Source organism: Elephas maximus, chromosome 4 (genome assembly GCF_024166365.1).
Source record: "Elephas maximus indicus isolate mEleMax1 chromosome 4, mEleMax1 primary haplotype, whole genome shotgun sequence".
Classification (NCBI taxonomy): domain Eukaryota; kingdom Metazoa; phylum Chordata; class Mammalia; order Proboscidea; family Elephantidae; genus Elephas; species Elephas maximus.
In genome coordinates, this window is record NC_064822.1 from 87,460,027 (window position 1) to 87,483,061 (window position 23,035).

Below are 23,035 nucleotides of genomic sequence, written 5' to 3' on the forward strand. Positions count from 1 at the left end.
TAATCCATCTTGAACACCGTAGTCTTTGATCTTAATAAGTGCTTCAAGTTGCCTTTACTTTTGTCAAGCAGGGTTATTTCATCTGCGTACTACAGGTTGTTAATGAATTTTCTCCAATCCTGATGTCATGTTCTCCTTCATATAGTCCAGTCTCTCAGATTATTTGTTCAGCATACAGATTGAAGAAGTAAAGTGAAAGAATACAACCCTACTGCACACCTTTTCCAGTTTTAAACCACTCAATATCTCCTAGTTCTGTTCAAACAGTTGCCTTTTGACCCATGTACAGGTTCTACATAAGTACAATTAAGTGTTCTGGAATTCTCATTCTTTACAATGTTATCTGTAATTTGTTACGATCCACACAGTCAGATACTCCTGGTATTCTCTACATTCAGACACGATCCCCCTGACATCAACTGTAATATCCCTCATTCCACATCCTCTTCTGGCAGTTCCCTGCCAGTGTATGGCTGAAGCTATTTTTCAATTATCTTCAGCAAAATTTTGCTAGCCTGTGATACTAATGATATTATTTGATAGTTTCTACGTTTGGTTTGATTACCATTCTTTGGAAAGGGCACCAATGTGGGTCTCTTCCAGTCAGTTGGTCAGGTAGCTTCTTCCAAATTTCTTGACACAGATGAGTAAGTGCTTCCAGCATTTCACCTGTTTGTTCAGGTATCTCAATTGGTATTCCCTCAATTTCTGGAGCTTTGTTTTTCTTCAGTGCCTTCAGTGCAGCTTAGACTTCTTCCTTTAGTAGCATCGGTTCTTGATCATATGCTACCTCCTGAAATGGTTAGATGTCAGCCAATTCTTTTCGATACAGTGACTCTGTGTATTTCTTCCATCTTCTTTTGTTGCTTGCTGCGTGATTTAATTTTTTGCCAATAGAATCCTTCAATATTGCAACAAAAGCCTTGAGTTTTCAGATCTTTCAGATTGAGAAATTCTGATCATGTTCTTACCTTTTAGTTTTTTAACTACAGATCTTTGCACATTTTATTATATAGAGAATTTTCTTAAGGAAAGTATTTTTACTGGAGTGTGGAACTGGTAGCAAACAAATGTATGATATTTTGGGATGGTAATACAGCTAGGAAGGAGCAGATTAAAGATTTAGTGATGCATATGGAGAGCAAGGGTAAGTGAGAAAAGACCTCAGTGATGAATCAAGTTAGCATTTGAGAAGAGACTAAAATGTAGAGTGACCACGTCATATAGCCACTTAGAAGAAGATTATTACAAATAAGAGGAACACTAAGTATAGAGGCCTTGATGTAGGAGAGAACTTGGTTATATTTGAAGAAAGTCAAGAAAGAAAGCTGTCAGGTGCAAAGTGAGCAAGGGGAAGGCTATTGGGAAATGAAGCCAAAAGGTGATGACCCAAGAAGAAGGAAAAAAAGTACTTTAGATGGAGATATGAATATCTTTATCAAATGCTGCTGATATGTCTAGTAAAATATAGACTTATAATTGAGCGGTCCTTAATTAGTGTAATATCTAATCTCATCATTAAAGGAAATTTAAAAATTATAATTTAATCCCTAGAAGGAATCAGTGGATTTATGGTCATAGCAATTATTTTTTTAATTATATTTTTGTGTGTGCGTGCAGTTCAAATCCACCAGCTGCTCCTTGGAAACCCTATGGGGCAGTTCTACTCTGTCCTGTAGGGTCCCTATGAGTCGGAATCAACGGGTTTTTATATAAAGCACACACATGCACACACCAAAAAAAAAAAAAAAATCCATTGCTGTTGAGTCGATTCTGACTCATAGCAACCCTATAGGACAGAGTAGAACTGCCCCATAGGGTTTCCAAGAGCAGCTGGTGGGTTTGAACTGCTGACCTTTTGTTTAGCAGCTGAGCTCTTAACTGCTGCACCACCAAGAGAAATAAGATAGGGTGATCAGTAAGAGTTTTAAACATAAAACATTTTTTATTGTAATTTAGATGAAGGTTTACAAAGCAAACTAGTTTCTCATTAAACAACACACGTACTGTTTTGTGACATTGGTTGCCAACCCCATGACATGTCAACAGTATCCCCTTCTTGACCTTGGGTTCCCCATTACCAGCTTTCCTGTCCCCTCCTGCCTTCTTGTCCTTGTCCCTGGGTCAGCGTGACTATTGAGTCATGTTTTGTTTTCTGGATGTGTCTAATCCTTGGCTGAATGTTGAACCTCAGGAGTGACTTCATTACTGAGCTATAAGGGTGTCCAGGGGCCATACTCTCAGGGTTTCTCCCGTCTCTGTCAGACCAGTAAGTTTGGTCTTTTTTTCGTGAGTTAGAATTTTGTTCTACGTTTTTCTCCACCTCTGTCCAGGACCCTCTATTGTGATCCCTGGCAGAATAGTCAGTGGTGGTAGCCAGGCACCATCTAGTTTTGCTGCACTAAACATAAAACATTGGAGGGAGGCTGGGAAGGTTGTAAAAGTTTAAGGAAAGAGAAGGAACAATGTAAAATTTTTAGGTTTTAAAGAAGAGTGTGTTTCTATATTTTTAAATGGGTAATAATGTTGAAACATCTAAAAGAGTAACTGTTCTATTTATAATATCAACAAGTATAGTGTACTGGAGATTCCATTTATAACTATGAAACTTCAAAGAACTTCTCAAAGAACATGGATCAGTAACATTCATGTATTCAACAGACCTTTATTAAATACCTACCAAGAAGTTAATATTTGATTATAGTATGTCAAATTTTGAACACCATTGATTAGTTATAGCCCCAATGCCATATTTGATCTGGTGAATTATATCAGTGCATTTCTTTAATATTTATCATTCATAGTTTCTAAGCAAAACTCATGTGTACAAGAAGCTGTAATCATGTTGCCTGCTTTTAATTATAGTAAAATTCTATTTTAGAATATTTTCATTGAGTCTCTTTTCCACTTTTTTGTGATTTGTAGAATTGCCCTTGGCTTATTTGTATTCAAAATCAGGCATCTTCAGTCTCTTCATTAGGAGCAAGTTTCCAAAGCAAATGGTCCTTATTTTTACATTAAATTTGTTCATTTCATTTTCTAGCAGTAGTTTGCTTGTCTGTAAAATATACACTGTCTTTTGAAGATTTACCATCAGACTAACCTCTGTGGTTTTGACCATTTGTCAAGTAATTTATCGTTAAATAAATTTATCAGTAAGTCGCACTTAAAGTGTTTGTTTTTGGTAACTATTGTTTTCATATTTTGGTTATGCAGTAAATACATTTCTCTACTTCCTCTTCTTTGCTTACCAAAGATTAAGATGTGTGTAATTAAAAAATTAAATACAGTGATTTAAAAAATTCTTAGTATTTATTTATTATGCTCTTTCTCCTGCCTTTTTGGATAAAATAGCAGAGTAATGAGAACCAGGTTTTAAAATGTCGTGTTGCTATGATTTTTTTTTTCAAGCTGACAGGAGATCTGATGGGGCAGTGGTTAAGAACTTGGCTGCTAACCAAAAGGTCAGCAGTTTGAATCCACCAGCTGCTCCTTGGAAACTCTATGGGGCAGTTCTGCTCTGTCCTGTAGGGTTATTGTCTTAGGCCAGGTTCCCTAGAGAAGCAAAACCAGTAAAGTGTATAAACATATCTATAGAGAGGTTTGTATCAAGGAAATGGCTCATGCAGTTGTAAAGGCTGGAACCTCCCAAGTCCATGGATCAGGAATAGAGGCTTCTCCTGATCACGTAGCCACAGGGGCTGATGATCCCAAGATCAGTAGGTTGCAGAGCAGGGCTCTTGCTCACAGGCTGTGAAAATCAATGAATCCCAAGATCGGGAGACAAGACCTCAAGGTTTCTGCTGATTCACGTAGTTGCAGAGGCTGGCGAACCCAAGATTGGCAGGTTGGAGACAAGGGTTCTTGCTCCGTGAAGATGGACAAATCCCATGCTTGGCAGGCAAGACTGCAGGTAAGCTGCTAGCTCAAGTCCCAAGAACTGAAGGTCAGATGAACAGGAGCCAGCTGCAGGATCCAGAGCAGGCAAAAGCCAGAACGCCCACTTGTATTCAGATGCAGGACACACACCCAAGGAAACTCCCTTTCAATTGATTGGCTAGTCACAGCAGATTTGATCATGGAGGTGACCATATATCAAATTTCAATAGGGAAGTGATGACAACATTATACGACTACCAAAACACTGAGAATCATGGCTCAGCCAAGTTGACACACAATCTAAACCATCATAGTCACTATGAGTTGGAATTGACTCAACAGTAATGGGTTTGATTTGCTTTGGTTTTAGGTAAAAAGTGTTTCCCTAGCCTTTCTAATAGCTTCACTGTTTGATTTGGGCAACAGAAGTACTTTGTTGTCCTTATCACATACGGATATTTTGAAATAATATTCTAATCAAATGTTTTTGTTATTCTTGTACTTTTATGTGTGTCATGTATTGAATTCTGTGTCCCCCCAAAATATGTGTCGACTTGGTTAGGCCCTGATTCCCAGTATTGTGTGGTTGTCCTCCATTTTGTGATTGTAAGTTAATGTTAAAAAGGATTAGGGTGAGATTGTAACACCTTTACTAAGGTCACATCCCTGATCCAATGTACAGGGAGTTTCCCTGGAGTGTGGCCTGCACCACCATTTATCTTACAAGAGATGAAAGGTAAGCAAGCAGAAAGGGGGAGCCTCATACCACCAAGAAAGAAGCACTGGGAACAGAGCACACACATCCTTTGGACCCAGGGTTCCTGCATGGAGAAGCTCCTAGTCCAGGGGAAGATTGATGACAAGGACCTTCCTTCAGAGCCAACAGGGAGAAAAAGCCTTCCCCCGGAACTGACACCCTGCATTTGGACTTCTAGCCTACTAAACTGTGAGAAAATAAATTTCTCTTTGTTAAAGCCATCCACTTGTGGTATTTCTGTTATAGCAGTGCTAGATGACTAAGACAATATTTTTTAGAATCTGAATAGTACTTGTGCTGTTTATTAATTCTTCCTACACAACTTAAGTTGATTTAGAAAGATAACCTCCCTACAAATATTATTTTTATTACATCATCATATTCTATCATAAAAGCTTTGCAGCACATGATGACATTAGACTCTGGAGTCAGAACTCACATGTTCTAAATATGGTTTTACCACTGATTCTTAGGCATGAAACTTTTTTATGTTTTAATTTTCTCATCTGTGGTTGTTAGGTGCCGTGGAGTCGGTTCCAACTCCTGCCAGTCCCAGCTCATGTAGGACCGACACTCCCCTGTCCTGTGCCATCCTCACAATCATTGCTTTGTTTAAGCCCATTATTGCAGCCACTGCGTCAATCCATTTCGTTGAGGATCTTCTTCTTTTTCGCTGACCCTCTACTTTACCAAACATCATGTCCTTTCCTAGGGACAGGTACCTCCTGATAACATGTCCAAAATACCTGCTTCTAAGGAGCATTCTGGCTGTACTTTTTCCAAGACAGATTTGTTCTTTCTTCTGGCAGTCAATGGTATATTCAGTATCCTTTGCCAGCACCACAATTCTAATGAGTCAGTTCTCTTTGGTCTTCCTTGTTCACTGTCCAGCTTTCGCATGCATATGTGTGGCTTGGGTCAGGCACACCTTAGTTGTCAAAGTAACATCTTTGCCTTTTAACGCTTAAAAGAGGTCTTTTGCAGCAGATTTGTCCAATGCAGTGTGTTTTTTGATTTCTCGACTGCTGGGCATTTATTGTGGATCCAAGTAAAATGAAATCCTTGACAACTTCAATCTTTTCCCCATTTATCATGAGTTGTTTATTGGTCCAGTTGTGAAGATTTTTGTTTTCTTTATGTTGAGGTGTAATTCATACTGAAAGCTGTAGTACTTTAAGTGTTCTTCACTTTCAGCAAGCAAAGTTGTGTCATCTGCTTATTGAAGGTTGTTAATGAGTCTTCCTCCAATCCTGGTGCTGCATTCTTCTTCATATAGTCCAGTTTCAAATTATAATTCTCATCTGTAAAATAGGGTAATGATGATAGTTTAGTCGGTGTTTACTTTCCATTCTACTTTTGGGACTTCCTTTGAAAGTATTAAACAAACCTGGTAAAATAAAGGAAGAAATGCTGAGTCCAAACACCATTATTTCCACATTTGTGTGTGTGTGTGTGTGTGTGTGAAATTAGAGTTATATACAAGTCCTAGAAAGCAAAGAAATGTCAGTTAGCCTTCTTTGCTTTGTTCAGCTTTATTCCACTATTTGATGATTGTTCCAAATGGTCCCTCAATCAAATTGAGCACTTGTAGTTTTGTTTCCTCTCTACAGGATACACGTAGAAACTATTCATGACACTCTAAAAGCCTCAGTCCTTCTCCTGTCAATCTTAACTATGCAAGATTTAAACATGTCTTTTCTTAACTATAATTCAAAGACTCCTTAGAAAATAAGTACCAGATTGGTAAATTTTAGACTAAGCCATGAATTAATGAACTTTTGGGAATCCCAGCTTTAATACTCATTTGAGAAAAACCACTTTTGGAGAGGTTTCAGAGGTCCACATCAGTGTGGTAATTTTACTCTTTAACCATTATCCTTACCTTCCCTCATTTCTTTCTTACCTAACCATCCCAGGCAAGGCTGGACACTTAAATCAGGTGTACCTAAAGCTCTCCTATTAGCAAAAATACTATTTTTTATGGTAAAGTTTGTATATATACCTCATTGCCCTCAAGTCAATTCTGACTCATAACAACCCATAGAGCAGAGTAGAACTGCTTCATAGGGTTTCCAAAGCTACGGTCTTTAAATAGATTGCTAAATCTTTCTCCCACCGAGCCACTTGTGAATTCAAACTCCCGACCTTTCAGTTAGCAAGCAGCTGCTTAACCACTGCATCACCAGGGCTCGTTATTTCTGTATATGCTACCATAAATTAAAAAATGTAATTTGATGTTTTCTTTAAAGAAATGAAGAGCTATGAGACCTCCATATAGCTCCTGGCTGCTAGATTTTCATAGCAAACTAGGCAGAATCTCCAAGTGTTCAGAAAGCATAATTAGACCTCTAGTTTGGCATGGTTAAATTTCACAGATTTTTAATGTGTATGGTTATATTCGGTGTAGCTGTCTTGGTATTTCCTGATGGCTTTAAACTTCATAATGTCTCTTATTTAGAGAAATCTGGAACTAAATCTGCAAAACCGTCTTTATTTTTCATCCAGGCATAGTGACACCTATATAGTAGATGAGGTGGTGAGCCATTTGGATAGGTCATACCCATGAAATTTCTATGATAATAGTCTGCATTTGGTTCACCACACACCATTTAGATTACTTGATCCTTCCATTCCTTCGATAATGTCATTTCTTTGCATTGAAACACAGAAGAAAAAAAAAGTTTCAATGCGTTCATTTCAAGGCTGCATTGCTTGATTAATTGGGTCCTCATGGGAGTGCACTGTGCAGCAGAGAAAGAGCAGGTCTCTTGAGGCTATGTGGGTAGTTTATATGGTATTTCAGGGGCATCCCAATTGCAGTTTGCAATTAGGAACTTTTTTTTAAAGAAAACTATTTTTGCCCTCATTATTAATCTCACTTCCTAGCTCTAATGCATTAGTAATCAAGTTTAGTAAAGATTGGCTAAATAAAACATTTTCAATAACTGCCATATTTTCCTCTGAACCCTTCTCATCAATAGAATGTGTAGAATTAATGTTAAATGGAGATTTTTTAATTAATTGAGGTAGTATCTTAGAATGCAGAAACATGGCAAAGAGAAATTCTGGTTTACAACTATTGCTTGTTTGGGATGCATAAAAAGCAAGTAAGGTCGATGAATGCTACTTAGTTGACAAGAAAGAGAATGACTGGAATAGAAACAAAAGTTACATAATAGCATTTATGTCAGCCTCAGAAATGCCTCTGGGTAATGGACCATCAATTTATGGAATTTGTGGCTGATATGCTACCAACTGTGCTTTGCAAATACTGCACAGATTTTAAAAGGAAGGGACAGAAAGACAGTTGGTTTTTCCTTGTTTTCATTTGCGCTTATCATTACTAGACTGTCCCATTTTATGGAAAAAGTCTTTTAGCATTAACACTGTACCATATCACAAAAATACTTTTCATCTTAGTGAGAAGTATAGCATGCGATTAAGATTGTGGACTTTTTTAGTTAGACCTCCTGGATTCAAATCTGGCTTTGTTATTTTTATTAGATGTGTAAACCTGGGCACCCAGGCAAGTACTTTAACCCATCTAGGCCACAGTTTGTTCATCTATAAAATAGAAATAACAGTAATACCTACTTCCCAAAGGATTGTGATGAGAATTACATGAGTTAGCACTTGTAAAATGTTTAGAACATTGCCTGGCATGTAGTAAGTTCACTTACAGTGTTACTGATGCTATTGTTGTTGGGATGAGTTATCTTAACTGCGTGGTTTTGGACAGAATGTCTTGGTTTTATCTACTGTCTTAAATTATTTCTTAATTTTAAAACTTCTTTGTTACGTAAGTGATTTGTGGCAATTTAAAATATATGTGCTGTTAAAAATCATGGTGAATGGCAAATAAGCATCAATTAATGAGAGAGAAACTGATGGAGATTCCATACAAATATATACATGCCCTATATATGGCTTTGAGGGAAGCCAGCTGCTTATCGAAGTTGTTCTGCAGAATCAGCCTGGAGTTTCCATAATTATTAAGTTGAATAGAAACCTTATAGTTCTTTCCAGACATAATAGTTTGCTTAGACAGAATTTCACTGCTATAGTTTCAGTCCATCCCCATGATGTGTGTTTTTTTTTTAACCTTTTTAGTTTTTCTGTTCATTCTTCCAGCTTGTGGATGCAAATACTCTGTTTACCAGAGACAGAGAAAAAAGAACTTGCCAATACAAATGAAACATAAATTTTCTTGCAAACCTGTATGTTCAGGTGATCAGCATACCCTAATAATTATGATTATTTTATTTTTATTTTTTAGCACTCGTAGATTCTTAAACTATTCCATTCGTTGTTTTTCAGCCCCGGAATTAAAATTCCTAGTTTTCCAGAAATTTCAGTCTCAGTTATTTAACATCCATATTCTTGAATTTGTACTATAAAAAGTAAATGTTTCTGTTGCAATATCGCACGTGTACTGTAAATTTGGTGCCTTTATCACTTGGAATTTATATTTTCCTCTTATAAATTAACAGACACTAAAAATAACAATGGTATACACAGGTCCACAGGTAAGCAATTCAGAGCTAGTATGGAAGCTTAACAAAGTTATAAAGAATCCAGGATCTTTCAGTGTTTGTGCTTTTTTTACCCTTAGCACCATCTTATATCACTAAGGCTACAAAATGACTGCCCAAGCTCCAGCAAGCACATTTGTCGGGGGAGGAAAGAAACATACAAGGAACAAAAAGGGAAAATAATTTAGAACAGGCATCTCTCCCACTTCTAAGGAGCGCTCTTGGAGACCCTACCCAGTAACTTCATTCACATCTCTTTGGCTACCCCCAGTTGGACAGAAGCCTTGGGAATGATATCTTGAGAATGGGCACATTGTTCCTAGAATTAAATATGAATTCTGTTGGTAAGGAAGAAAAGAAAAATGAATATTAGAGAGGCAACTGGCAAGCTTTGCCATAATCCCTGACTTTGAATATCTTCTCTTTGGTATTTGTTTAGTAAATTATTTTTCAGCATTTCCTATTTGAACAGGTGTTTTGCCATTTTTAGGCAATAACATCCAAGTTTAGCTTTCTGAATTGAAAGCAAACCTTTTTTTGTTTACAAGAACGAAGAAAGTTGGGGTTTTCTTACATTCCTAGACCCAGCTGGGAAGCAGCAGGGATTTTAAGAGGACCGACAAGGCGTTTTCCCACTTGGTTCCCTCAGTAGGATAAATCTGTTTTAAAGATGTGCCAGACAGATGGTTTTTTTTGTTTTTTTGTTTTTTTTAAGGCTTCAGTGATCAAATACACACCATAAAGTCCTGAATGATGAGGAAGGACAGCCCTAGTTATTCAAAAAGAGAGGAAAAAAAAGTCTATTCACACTAACTTCCATTTGATTAAATGGTAGTTTGTTCCATTGGTTTAATTTTGGATACTGAGGTTTCCCAGTGTGAATCAGATACGTATCACAGCTGTGGAGAAGCTTACACTGGAGTGCTTAGCCAGTTTATCAGTAGGCAAATGTGAAAGTAGGCAAGATGGTTCGGGCCTTGAAGCACCACAAGGTAAGATGTGAACCACATATTGCCTTTCTAAATGTTTCTCCTTTCTCTTGTTTATATACCTGGAAGGAAGTAGACTATTGTTTTTATATACAGCCACTGAGATTTACAGGTTCTTTGAGGCAATGACTCCTTATATGATGCGTTTAATGTGCCAGATTTTCTTTAAATACTTCTGTTTCAGAGAGCCATTTGTGTGTTAATATAATAGAAACCTTGCCGAACCTATTGTTTATGAAGAGAAGATAATTACATGGTTTAATGTTTGTACCTACAGGGGTTTTGGTACCTTGACAGGTTTTTGCACTAATGTATGTAATGCAAGATATCCTTACAAGTTTATAGCAAAGCAGATATTATGCCAAAGCCCCCAGCCATAACTGAAATTCTTACCTGAGAAGGCAATGCAGTATAGAGAATAGGTTTAGGTTATACACACCTGGATTTGAATCTTAGCCCTGCCACTTGGGCAAGTTATAACCTCTCTAAGTCTCAGTGGCCTGCTTCATAGAGGTATCAAGAGAATAAAACAAGATAATACAGGTATAGTAGATGTCTCCTGATATTCCTCTATTCTTATGCCATCCCTCTCCTTGAGTGCTGTCTTGGTGAGATTTGCTTTATCTCATTCTCTCTTGTATACTTTGCTTGGAGGGAAGCCAGCTGCCATATCACTAGACAGCCAGGTAGAGAGGCTCACATTAGCTAGAATGGAAGTGGATGTTCTGGAGCCTCTTGACAGCCACACCACTTCAGTGAGCTTGTAAGTGGATCCTAACCCATTCAAACTTTAAGATGATTGCAGCCCCAGCTGACAATTTGTTTGCAAACGCATAGGGACATTGAGCCAGAGTCACTCAGTTAAGTAGTACCCAGTTTCCTGACCCACATAAACTATGAAATGATAAATAATTTGTTATATTTTTGTTTTAAGCCATTAAAATTAGAGTGATTGGTCACACAGAAATAGATAATACAGCACATAAAGAGGCTCACATGTGCCTAGCAGGTAGTAAGCACTTCCAATCAAGAGCTAGCAACAACATTGTCAGAACAAGAAAAGATCAGATTTAATCCAGTATCACGGGATTATCCATCATATACTATAAAATCAGTATGAATATATGTGTGCAGAGAACTCAAGAAATAAAACTTGTGGACAGCCCCTTTCCTGTTTTTGTGGATCGAAATACGTAAGACAAAATACCAGTCATTTCAGAATGTTAAGGTAGTGTGTTAAGACACAAACCCAAGAGGTCATATAATTCTTTCTTCCACTTCCAAACAAGACTAAAATTAATAATAAAAAAATAATAATAGTAATAAAAATTAATAAGAATTTAAATTGTTGAAGGTCAAAACAAAAAGGGGAGTAAATAGCTAAATACCGTACAATGCCAATTCAAATACCAACAATATTCTTTAAAGATATGGTGTCATTAACTTTATATGGAAAGGGAAGAGGCCCCAGATAAGTAAAGCACTATTGAAGAAGAAGAAGAATGTAGGAGAATTCACACTGCCTGACCTCAGAACTTACTGTACAGCTACAGCAGTCAAAACAGCCTGGTACTGGTACAACAACAGATACATTGACCAATGGAGGAACAGAATTGAGAACCCAGATGTGAATCCATCCACCTACGGTCACCTGATCTTCGACAAGGGCCCAAAGTCCATCAGGTGGGGAAAAGACAGTCTTTTTAACAAATGGTGCTAGCAAAACTGGATGTCCATCTGCAAAAAAATGAAACAGGACCCATACCTCACATCAAACATAAAAACTAATTCAAAATGGATCAAAGACCTAAATATAAAACCAAAAACTATGAAGATCATAGAATTAAAAATGGGATCAACACTAGAGGCCCTAATACATGGCATTAACAGGATACAAACCATAACTAACAACACACAAATTCCAGAAGATAAGCTAGATAACTGGGATCTTCTTAAAGTTGAACACTTAATGCTCATCAAAAGACTTCACCAAAAGAGTAAAAGAGAACCTACAGACTGGGAAAACAATTTTGGCTATTACAAGTTCAACAAAGGTCTAGTCTGTAAAATCTGCAGGAAATTTCAACACCTCTACAACAAAAAGAAAAATAATCCAATTAAAAAATGGGCAAAGGAAATTAACAGACACTTCACCAAAGCAGACATTCAGGTGACTAATAGACACATGAGGAAATGCTCCTGATCACTAGCCATTAAAAAAAAAAGGAATGCAAATCAAAACTGCAATGAGATACCATCTCACCCTGGCATTACTGGCACGAATCAAAAAACAGAAAATAACAGATGTTGGAGGGGCTGCCAGGAGATTGAAACTATTATGCAGTGCTGGTGGGAATGCAAAATGGTACAACCATTTTGGAAAATGATATGGCACTTCTTTAGAAAGCTAGTAATAGAAATACCATATGATCCAGCAATCCACTCTTAGGAATATATCCTAGAGAAATAAGAACCGTCACACGAATAGACATATGCACACCCTTGTTCCTTGCAGCATTGTTCACAATAGCAAAAAGATGGAAAGAGCTTAGATGTCCATCAACAGATGAGTGGATAAACAAACTATGGTACATGCACACAATGGAGTACTACACAACAATAAAGAACCAGTGATGAATCTGCAAAGCATCTCACGATATGGATGAATCTGGAGGGCATTATGCTGAGTGAAATAAGTCAGTCACAAAAGAACAGATTGTATGAGACCACTACTACGAAAACTCATGAAAAGGTTTACACACAAAAAGAAACAATCTTTGATGGTTATGAGGGAGGGGAGGAGTGGGAATGGAAAAACACGAAATAGACAATAGATAAGTGGTAACTTTGGTGAAGGGTAGGACAGTACACAATACTGGAGAAGCCATTACAAGGCAAGGTCATGGAAGCTCTACAGACACATCCAAACTCCCTGAGGGACTGAATTACTGGGCTGAGGACTGTGGGGACCATGGTCTGTGGGAACATCTAGCTCAATTGGCATAACATAATTTATAAAGAAAATGTTTTACATTCTACTTTGGTGAGTAGTGTCCGGGGTCTTAAAAGCCTGTGAGCGGCCGTCTAAGATACTTGTCTCACCCCTTCATCAGCAAGGGAGAATGAATAAAACTAAAGACAAAAAGGAAAGATTAGTCCAAAGGGCTAATGGACTACAACTGCCACGGCCTCCAGCAGACTGAGTCCAGTACAACTGAATGGTGCCTGGCTACCACCACCACTGCTCTGACAAGAATAACGATAGAGGGTCCTGACAGAGCTGGAGAAAAATGTAGAACAAAATTCTAACTCACACACACACACACACACACACAAAAGACCAGACTTAACTGGCCTGACAGAGACTGGAGAAATCTTGAGAGTGTGGCCCCTGGACACCCTTTTAACTCAGTGCTGAAGTCACTCCCGAGGCTCACCCTTCAGCCAAAGATTAGACAGGCCCATAAAACAAAACGAAACTAAATGGGCACACCAGTCCAGGGGCAAGGATGAGAAGGCAGGAGAGGACAGGAAAGCTAGTAGTGGGGAACCGAAGGTCGAAGGGGGGAGTGTTAACATGTCACGGGGTTGGCAACCAGTGTCACGAAATAATGTGTATTAATTGTTTAATGAGAAACTAATATTTCTGTAAACCTTCATCTAAACTACAATAAAAAATGTAGCTGTTAGTCTAAGCAGATATAAAATCTCTTACCTTTAAAATTCCATTATTGTTATTCAGGCAAATAACTGAATCCATGTAGACTTCTCTCTTGTATTTGTAATTTGTTTTGAGTCTAGAAGTTCTCAAAAGAAATGAATATGTATTTTCCAAAGTATGCTTTACCCGTAACATACATACACAATTCCAAGGTTTAAAAAGTTTGAGAAGATTACCTATATTATAGTCATTTTAGCCATTCATAGTGCTTATTATAAAAAGGAAACATTTTCAATCCTGCATTTCCCAAATGTACTTGACTATAAAGCCTTTTTTTTTTGGACAGAACTTACACTGCACAAAAATGGTGTTTTGTGGAACACATTGTGGGAAACACTACTTTGGTATATAAGGGCTTTAACGATCTAGAAAATAATTCTCTGTCAAATGCCATTTCCCACCGTTCCTCTGCCAGATCATGTGTTAGTGTACCCCAAGACCGAGTCCTCTGACCTCTTCTCTTTTATCTACATTTATCCCTAGGTAATCTCATCTATGCTTTAAATGCCTCCTATATGCAGACGATTTCCAAATTTGTATCTCCAGCCCAGACCTGTCCCCTGAATTGCAGACACTTGTGTCCATATCAGATATCCAATATGTTTGATAGGATTACAAACTTGCCATGTCCAAATAACAGCTCCACTTTTCCCCCTGGCCAACTCATTCCTGCTCCAGTCTTTCCCATCACAGTAAAAAGTACCATTCTGCTAAGAGTCACACCAGACTTCTCTTTTCCTTGGATTCTTACAACTATCCCTTAGCAACTCAACTTGTCTTTATCTCAGAATACATCCTAAACCTGACCTTTTCCTATGCTTCCACTACCAGCAATCTGGTCAACATCACCATTATATCTTTCCCAAACTAAAAATCTCCTAATTGTTTTTTCTTCTTCCACTTTTGCCCCCTCATAGTCTGTTCACACAGTAACAAGTGTAATATTTTTTAAAACATGTCTGCTCAAAACTCTCCAGTGTCTTCCTATTGAATCCCAGAGTCATTGCATACGTACAGGAGCTACATGCCTTGACCTGTGTGTACTTCTCTGCTTCTCGCTTGTACCAATCTCCCTCTTGCTCATTTTGCTCTAGTTTTACTGGTTTGGATTGAACCAAGTTCTATCTGCCCTGAAATTCTCTTTCCCGATGTTTTTGCATGGCTCCCTTCTTCCCTTATTCTTTCAAGTCTCCTAATTACCATCTTCTCCAAGTGTTTCTTTTCTAATCACCCTACCCAAAATATTTCTCTCCCTTCTCTAACACTTTACCTTGTTTGCTCTTCTTTATAGCACTGGTATCTTCATGAAGAGTATTAGTTTGTATTTCTCCTCAAACTAAAATACACATTCTATAAGAGAATTGTCTTATTCATGACTGTATGTCTAGTGTCTAAAACAGTGCCTGGCATATATTGTTGTTAGGTACCATCAAGTCAATTTTGACTCATAGTCACCCCATGTGACAGAGTAGAACTGCCCTATAGAGTTTTCTTGGCTATAATATTTATGGAAGCAGATCACCAGATCTTCCTCCCCCAGAGCCACTAGGTGGGTTCGAACCACCGACCTTTCAGTTAGTGGCTGAGAGTTTAACCAAAGATGGTTTTCCTTTGCACCATCAGGGCTCCTTAACCTTTGCATCACCAGGGCTCCTTGTGGCATATAGTAGGTGGTAAATAAATATTTAATAAATAAGTGAATAAAAAAATGTATGAATATTCCTAAGCAGACTTTCTCCACTGAATTCAAGTCTCTTCCCTCAGTGTCTGAACAGTTCTGGTTTTGATCTTGCTAATGCACAATGGTTAAGCACTCGGCTGCTAACTAAAATGTTGGCTTTGTAGGAGTAATACCTGGTGATCTGTTCCCATAAAGATTACTGTCAAGAACCCAATGGGACAGTTCTCTTCTGTCACCTGGGGTCACTATGTATTGGAATCGACTTGACAGCACCCAACAACAGTCTACTGGAATTTCTTCCACAACTTGCCCTTCTGTGTCTAAGGAAATGCTTTTGATCCTCCAAGAGCCTGTTGAAGTCCTACCACTGTGAAGCACTGAGAACTCTGCTGCACTTTCCTACCATGACCTCTCCCTCTCTCTAATGTTCCATTGGACTTTATTTAAAGACTTTAGTCTTTACTGTACATTTGAGCACTTAATTATTCTTTAACAGTTACATGTGTCTCTCTAAGAAATGCGTAAACCTTTTAGGGACAGAGACAATATTGTATCCTTTTTTTACCCAAGCCTTAGGGTAATGATGAGCAAATAGTGAGCAGCCTTGACTTTTTATTGATCAACTGATAATTGACTGGCTCAATTTCAAAACATATAAACGAAACAGCAGCTTGAGTATATGTGCATGTGGTTGGCCAGGAGCGGGGTGGTGTTGCAGGGGGGCGGTGTATAATGAAATCAGAAAAAGAAAGGCATTCATGTCCAAATAGCAACATGAAAAGGGCAGTATTTTCAATAAACAAGAGACTGAAGAAATATTTCCTTTATCATTAGAAGGTACACAGTCTTACTCAGTGCTGTGATGTTAACTGGGAAATCTGCCTGTGCAGTTACAGTTCCAGATCATCGTCTTTGACTTCTCTTCACTGCCCATGAAAGAGCTTGTCAGTCAATGTGAAAACTGAATTGACAAAGCCTATTATTACTAAATCGATACCATTTGTGCGTGAGTCACTTTTGATTAGTGAAGTTGCTGGATATCCATTCTAGCTTTTTTGAAAAACAAATGAGATCATTTTTTAAGCATAGGTTTAAAATATGCCAGAAGAGTAACATTGATAATGGTAGATCTAATATATCCACATCTCTTGGTATATCTTGTTAATAGAAGCACAGAAGTTTTTGAAAGCACGGTTAGTACTAAGTATTGACACATGTGTATACATAAATGTATATATTCCAAAAACAATTTGTCAGATTTTCCAGAATGAAAATAGTGTTCTTAATAAACAGCTCTAATAAAATAAACCAGATTTGTTTATACTTGATTTAAACTTGACTCTTTAGACCAGTGTAAGTTCATCATCCTTCACATTGTATTTTGGTGACTGAGAATTGAGAGCTAAGGTCTACAGATGTTTTCTTTTTCTTTTGCTGTGGCAAGAAATGCTAATGGAAAGGTAAATCTAATACATGGAATTATTGGAAAGTAATACATTCTTTTTTCCCCAAAAAGCTTATTAAAATTATCAACGTTTAATAAGTATTATACTTCCAAATGTCTTTCAGCAGTATGCCAGCAAGCTGAAGTGATGACAAAGAGAAAAAAAAAGATTTATAAAGCCCAGGTGTTTATTTCAGATACCTCAGAATTTCCAGGGTTTTATTCAGGTATCTGCAAGACCTAAATAGCAGCTGAAACAACAGAAAATGGAAGGGAAAAGAAAGTAGATATATCTGCACTATTAGGAAGAGATTGTAAATCCCATATCCAAAATGTTTGACCACTACCCTGGACATAATATTTGTCAGCATTATGTCATGAAATACAGATCTTTGATTCACTTTGAAATGAAAGCCACAAATAGAATCAATTCCCACTCTTCAGGGGGCAAAAAGTTGAATATTTTGCCAAGATTCTCTTTGCCTCAATAAAAGATAATAAGATCATACCTAATAAAACAGAAACTGTTGAAATTCAGGCATTTGCCAAGGACATCAGTTTGATATATTTGTTTCAGGGAGAGGAATTCAACATCCTTAGAAGAGTCCCAAGTATTACCCCTTGCATGTATGGGAAACACCCACTAAATGGGGTCACAATTTCAGCCCTGTGATGGCCCATTTTCTATTTGCCTACTCACAATGTACCAGTACCACCTTGGAGCTTCTTCAGGTGTTGAGCTCTTATTTATTTAATGGATCTTTGCCTTCAGTCAGTTCTGGGCAGACGTGGTGAAAGATGTGAAGTGAGTCTTGGCAGCTGACTAAACCCAAAGCCAGTATGTCGATCATCTTTATAGTCACTAATTCCAGAGTAGCTTCTAACTCAACCAAGAGAAGTGCTTGGTATGTTTAAGTAAAAATTTATCAAACTTTTTGTCCTTGTGTATATCCTTGCTTTTTTTAATGATAGAATATTCATCCTGAATGCATAAATCCATATTGTTATGTTACTAACTAGAAATCACAGGTTGAAAGTTTGTGACACATTGTGAGTTTGTGTTATATGCCCTCAAAAGGAGAAAACTTTCTCCTTTATATGACATCCATGAATTCTAATCTACTAGGTCAAATTTGTTTTTAATGGAACCCTTTTGACTGTTCTGTGGGGTTTCTGAATGACTTTGAGTTGTTAAAGCTAATGTCTGTGATACGTGTACATAAGTTATGAAGCATAATAGTAAAACAAACACCTTGAAGCCACATCCAAACTGGGTATATGCATCTTAGCCTGCCTAACTCCACCCTCCAAATATAACTGTCCTTAGTTTTGATTGCATCATTTCCTTCTCTTAAAGAGAAATGTTTCCATTTATAATAACATCTAAATAAATAAAATATCTAGGAATAAGCCTAACCAAGGAGGTGAAACACTTTTACACTGATAAATACAAAATATTTCTGAGAGAAGTTAAAGAAGATCTAAATAAGTAGAAAGACATCTTTCATTCATGGAATGGAAGATTTAATATCATTGAGGTACCAATACTACCCAAAGCAATTTACACATTCAGTGTAATCCCTGTAAAAATTCCAACAGCCGTTTTTGAAGAAATGGGAAATCCAGTCCTCAAATTCATGTGGAATTGCAAGGTGCTTAAATACCAAGACAGTCTTGAAAAAGAAGAATAAACTAGGAAGACTCAAATGTCCTGATTTCAAAACTTACTCTAAAACTGCAGCAATCAAAACAGTGTGGTGCTGGCATAGGATAGACATGTAAACCAATAAAATCGAGAGTACAGAAATAAACTCGTGCATCGATGGCTATTTGATTTTTGACAACCAAGTCTATTTAGTGGGGAAAGATTAATCTCTTCAACAAATGATTCTGGGAAAACTGAATTTCCACATGCAAAAGAATGAAATTAGACTTGTACTTCACACTGTATACAAAAATTGCTCAAAATGAATCAGTGACCTAAATATATGAGCTAAAATTATAAAATTCTTAGGGGTAAGTCTTCATAACCTTGGCTTTGGCAGTGGATTCTTAGATACAACACTGAAAGCACAAGATACAAAAGAACTTTTTTCTAATTTCAGGAAATTGTTGATTTACTCGCATACCATTTGTTCTGTTGGACGCTGTGCATGCTATTTCTTTACTGTGAATTTCTTTTGTTACTTGCATCTGGTATTTATAGGATCTTTGTGAATGTTTGATGTGTACATTCATTAAGAACTGGTATTTTTATACTATCTTATATTTTCCGAAATCATTCTGTTCAAATCAATGATATTTCTACAATAACTGAATGCCAACATCAATTATAAAATTATTATTATAGGTAATAGGCTGGGAACATTGACATAATTTTCATTCAGTTTAATGCATTATTTAATTTTCTAAATCATATCATCTGAAAAGGCCTTTCAAGCGGACTCCTCTGGAATAATATTCTTTGTCCCTCAACTAAGTTTCTTTTCTCTCTCCCTTTCCTCTTTCTCTCTTTCACAACAAAATCAACAGCTTGATCAAGTTATTCGCCAACGAAGCCTGTCCAGTTTGGAACTGTTCCTCTCCTGTGCCCAGAAACAGTTAAGTGCTTTAATAGCTACAGAACCAGTTGATACTGAGTAAAGAGAACCTGACAAGCTGACCCACACTGGTAATGGATAAAATCATTACACCTCTTAATATACATGTTGTGAACTATAAAAATGCTTTTGTTTTCTTTCCAAATCTTGGAGAAGTGATTCCAGTTCAAGGATAAACCAAAACAATAATTGGAAGAACTATCAAGTGATGTAATTTATTTTGTTTTCTCATTTACTTTTACTATTATTTTAGTAGTAGTAGTAGTGGTGGTGGTAGTAGTAGCAGAAAGTATAAGACCCAAAACCACTGAAAAGTGCCACATAATTAAAAGTTAATTAAGTGAATTTTATTGCCACCGGTGACCCATTATATTGAATTTGGCAAAAGTAGCAAATATTGTTTCATAATGACTCTTGATAAGACACTAGAATGTAATCATACATTTTTTTTGATTTTTAGGATAGAAATAGCATGAATTTCAACATCACCTATTTATCTATATATAACTTGGATATAAAACACTGATATGATAGAGAATCATTCTGGTATTATCAAACCTCTTCTCTGCATCCAAATCAATGTATTTTTATTGGTCTCCTGTAAACAGATAATACATTAAATTAAAAAAAAAAAACACTAAAGATTATTATATTTATTCAACCTTGATCTGATCTACCACTTAAACTAAAAGGGGGCATATGTGTGATATGTGCTTATTTCATATTTCTGCTCTTCAAAGGCACTATGAATCAAAGTAATTTTTCTTATAAGTAGAACCTTGAACTTGATCTCTAGAAAGAATATAACTCAGCCATTTTTAGAAATTTAGGTTCATATATAAGAAATATGAAAAAGTTTTCCAGTACTTCACAATGAGCAGTGTAAGTCAATGTGACATCATGCGAATTTTAAACATCAAAACTAAAGTGTTATTAAAATGTATGCAAATGTTTTATCTTATTTTTTTGAAACGCTTCAACTTCATGTCTTTATACTTTTCTGGGATTTTGCAGTGTAATAAAAACAGCTTCAAAAACAATTTGTTTTTTGGTTTTTTTCCTTAAATTTTTCTTGTTCAAACATCTATATCCATGTATTAACCAAAAAAAACTAAACCCATTGTCATCGAGTTGATTCCAACTCATAGTGATCCTATAGGACAGAGTAGAACTGCCCCATAGAGTTTCCAAGGAGCGCCTGGTGGATTCGAACTGCCAACCTTTTGGTTAGCAGCCATAGCTCTTAACCACTATGCCACCAAGGTTTCCATATCCAGATCCAGATCCATGTATAGTGGTGCTTACATATATGTATCCACTGTGCTGTCAGGGTCTGCTCTAGCAAATCCTGCCAACTATACCAATTGTGGAAACCCTGGTGGCGTAGTGGTTAACAGCTAGGGCTGCTAACCAAAAGGTTGGCAGTTCAAATCCACTAGGTGCTCTTTGGAAACTCTATGGGGCAGTTCTGCTCGCTCTTATAAGGTCGTTATGAGTCTGAATTGACTCAACCATGGTGGGTTTGGTTTTTTTATACCAATTGTGCAAACCAGTCCAGCGAGACTAAGATCACCCACTTCTGATGTCAGATTGTGTGGTGGGTGATAAATTCCACTCTACACACCAGCTGTGCCCTGTGGAAATCTCAGCTTCCCTTCCATGTTCAGTTCAGACCCCACCTACCCACACAGCCCTTCTCTCTCTCATTCCCTAGCCACTCAGGGCCGGGTCATCAGGTACCAGCCACAAGCTCAGAAGTCTATATGACTTCCTCCATTTCAGACCAGCCAGTGCCTTCTCCCTCATCCCTAGCCACCCAGGGTCAGGTCAGCAGGTACCAGCAACAAGCTCGGGAGTTCACATGACTCCCTCCACTTTAGGACAGTCAGATTCTCCTCCTTTGGGTCTAATAATTCATTAGAACAACTCACAAAGCTCACAGGAGACACCATACCTGCAATAACAACTTTAATATAACAAAAAAGGATACAAATGAAGAGATATATAAGGTGAGGTCTGGGAGGGGACACAGCATGGAGCTTCCATGTTCCGAGGAGACATGATACTGTCCTGAGAACAGATGTCCATTCTTACCCTCAGGAAGCTTCTCGAGCCTCCATCTTCCAAAGCCTTTATTGGCCTCACCACATGGCCGAGATAGATTACATCATGCCTCATGAGGCTTAGCATCAAGTTCTCAGGTGGTCCATTTTGATCTGGTCACCCTGAACTCATTAGCCTCAGTGTTGGTATGACTCAAAAAAATTGAGAACAAAGGCCAAATGGCTTTCTGCAAGGTGGTTCCACACCTCCCTCCCCCTAAATGCTTACAATTGTGTTCATCAAGAACTTTTAAATGTTAATAACTGCTCATTTTCCCCATGGAAATTTAAATAAGAAGTCAGAGCAAGCAGGCCACTGACTTGAATTGCAATATAGTTAAAAGGGATACCAAAAAAAGCCAAACCAAACCAAACCCAATGCTGTCAAGTCAATTCTGACTCATAGCGACCTATAGGACAGAGTAGAACTGCCCCATAGAGTTTCCAAGGAGCACCTGGCAGATTCGAACTGCCGACCTTTTGGTTAGCAGCCATAGCACTTAACCACTATGCCACCAGGGTTTCCAGTTAAAAGGGATAAAAAAGCCTTTAATTCATGAACAAGCCAATAAAACCATGATATGGTCATTTTATAAAATCACTTGACTCTCTTTGTCATCAAATTTAAATTATAGGATACTTTTATAAGTTACTCAAATATGAATTAAATAAGAATGAAGCCAGGAGGTCACTGAAGCTAAGATCCAGGGATTGAGAGAGAGTGGAATTGTCAAGAGAATACACCTCTCCTTCTCCCCCTACCACCACAGTGGGCTTTTTCTATTCCATTGGGGTTCCAACTTTGATGGCGACGTAAACTAATTGTTGTCTGAAGTCATCTGGAATAAATTGATATCACAGTCCATAAGTATTTGCAGAACAGCCACCATGTACAGTAATATAACCTTTTGGATTGCTGCAATTCTTTATTTTCCACAGACCTGTCCTTAACTGAGAAGTATAATCTTGGCATAGAATTTTGATTAATCGAGCACATTAATTCTTCCATACTGAATTAGCTAATAATCTGTTTCAATGACATTCAAATGTAGGTTTCCCCATTAAGAACTGTTCTGTTTTTGCTCTGGTTATCCAAAGAAAAGAGACCGTCTCAGGTAATATTCACTAAGAGAATCTGATGATCAAGTATTGTGCTATGGCAAAGGTAAGAGGCTTTTGTTTTTTGTTTGTTTTCCTGAAATGTGAACCCCACGTCCCCAATAGAAGTAGTCAGATGTTTTATATCTAAAACTTTCTTTGCCTTCTATATGATTTCTTTAACTATATAGCATTTCCTGCATTTATGTTCAGGTAAATAAGACACTGTTTT

The 23,035-nt window shown here is 37.4% G+C and overlaps 1 protein-coding gene across 14 annotated transcripts in view; it reads left to right on the forward strand.

Annotated features, from left to right (window-relative positions):
- CCDC91 (coiled-coil domain containing 91) overlaps positions 1-20,628 on the forward strand; it is a 457,065-nt gene extending 436,437 nt beyond the window's left edge. For all 14 annotated transcript variants that reach the window (XM_049882721.1, XM_049882732.1, XM_049882720.1 and 11 more), the window contains one exon: positions 19,536-20,628. In XM_049882721.1, coding sequence (XP_049738678.1) covers positions 19,536-19,646 — 111 coding nt within the window. In that variant the 3' untranslated portion in view covers positions 19,647-20,628. The remainder of the gene's footprint in view (positions 1-19,535) is intronic.
- Positions 20,629-23,035: the final 2,407 nt, after the last annotated feature.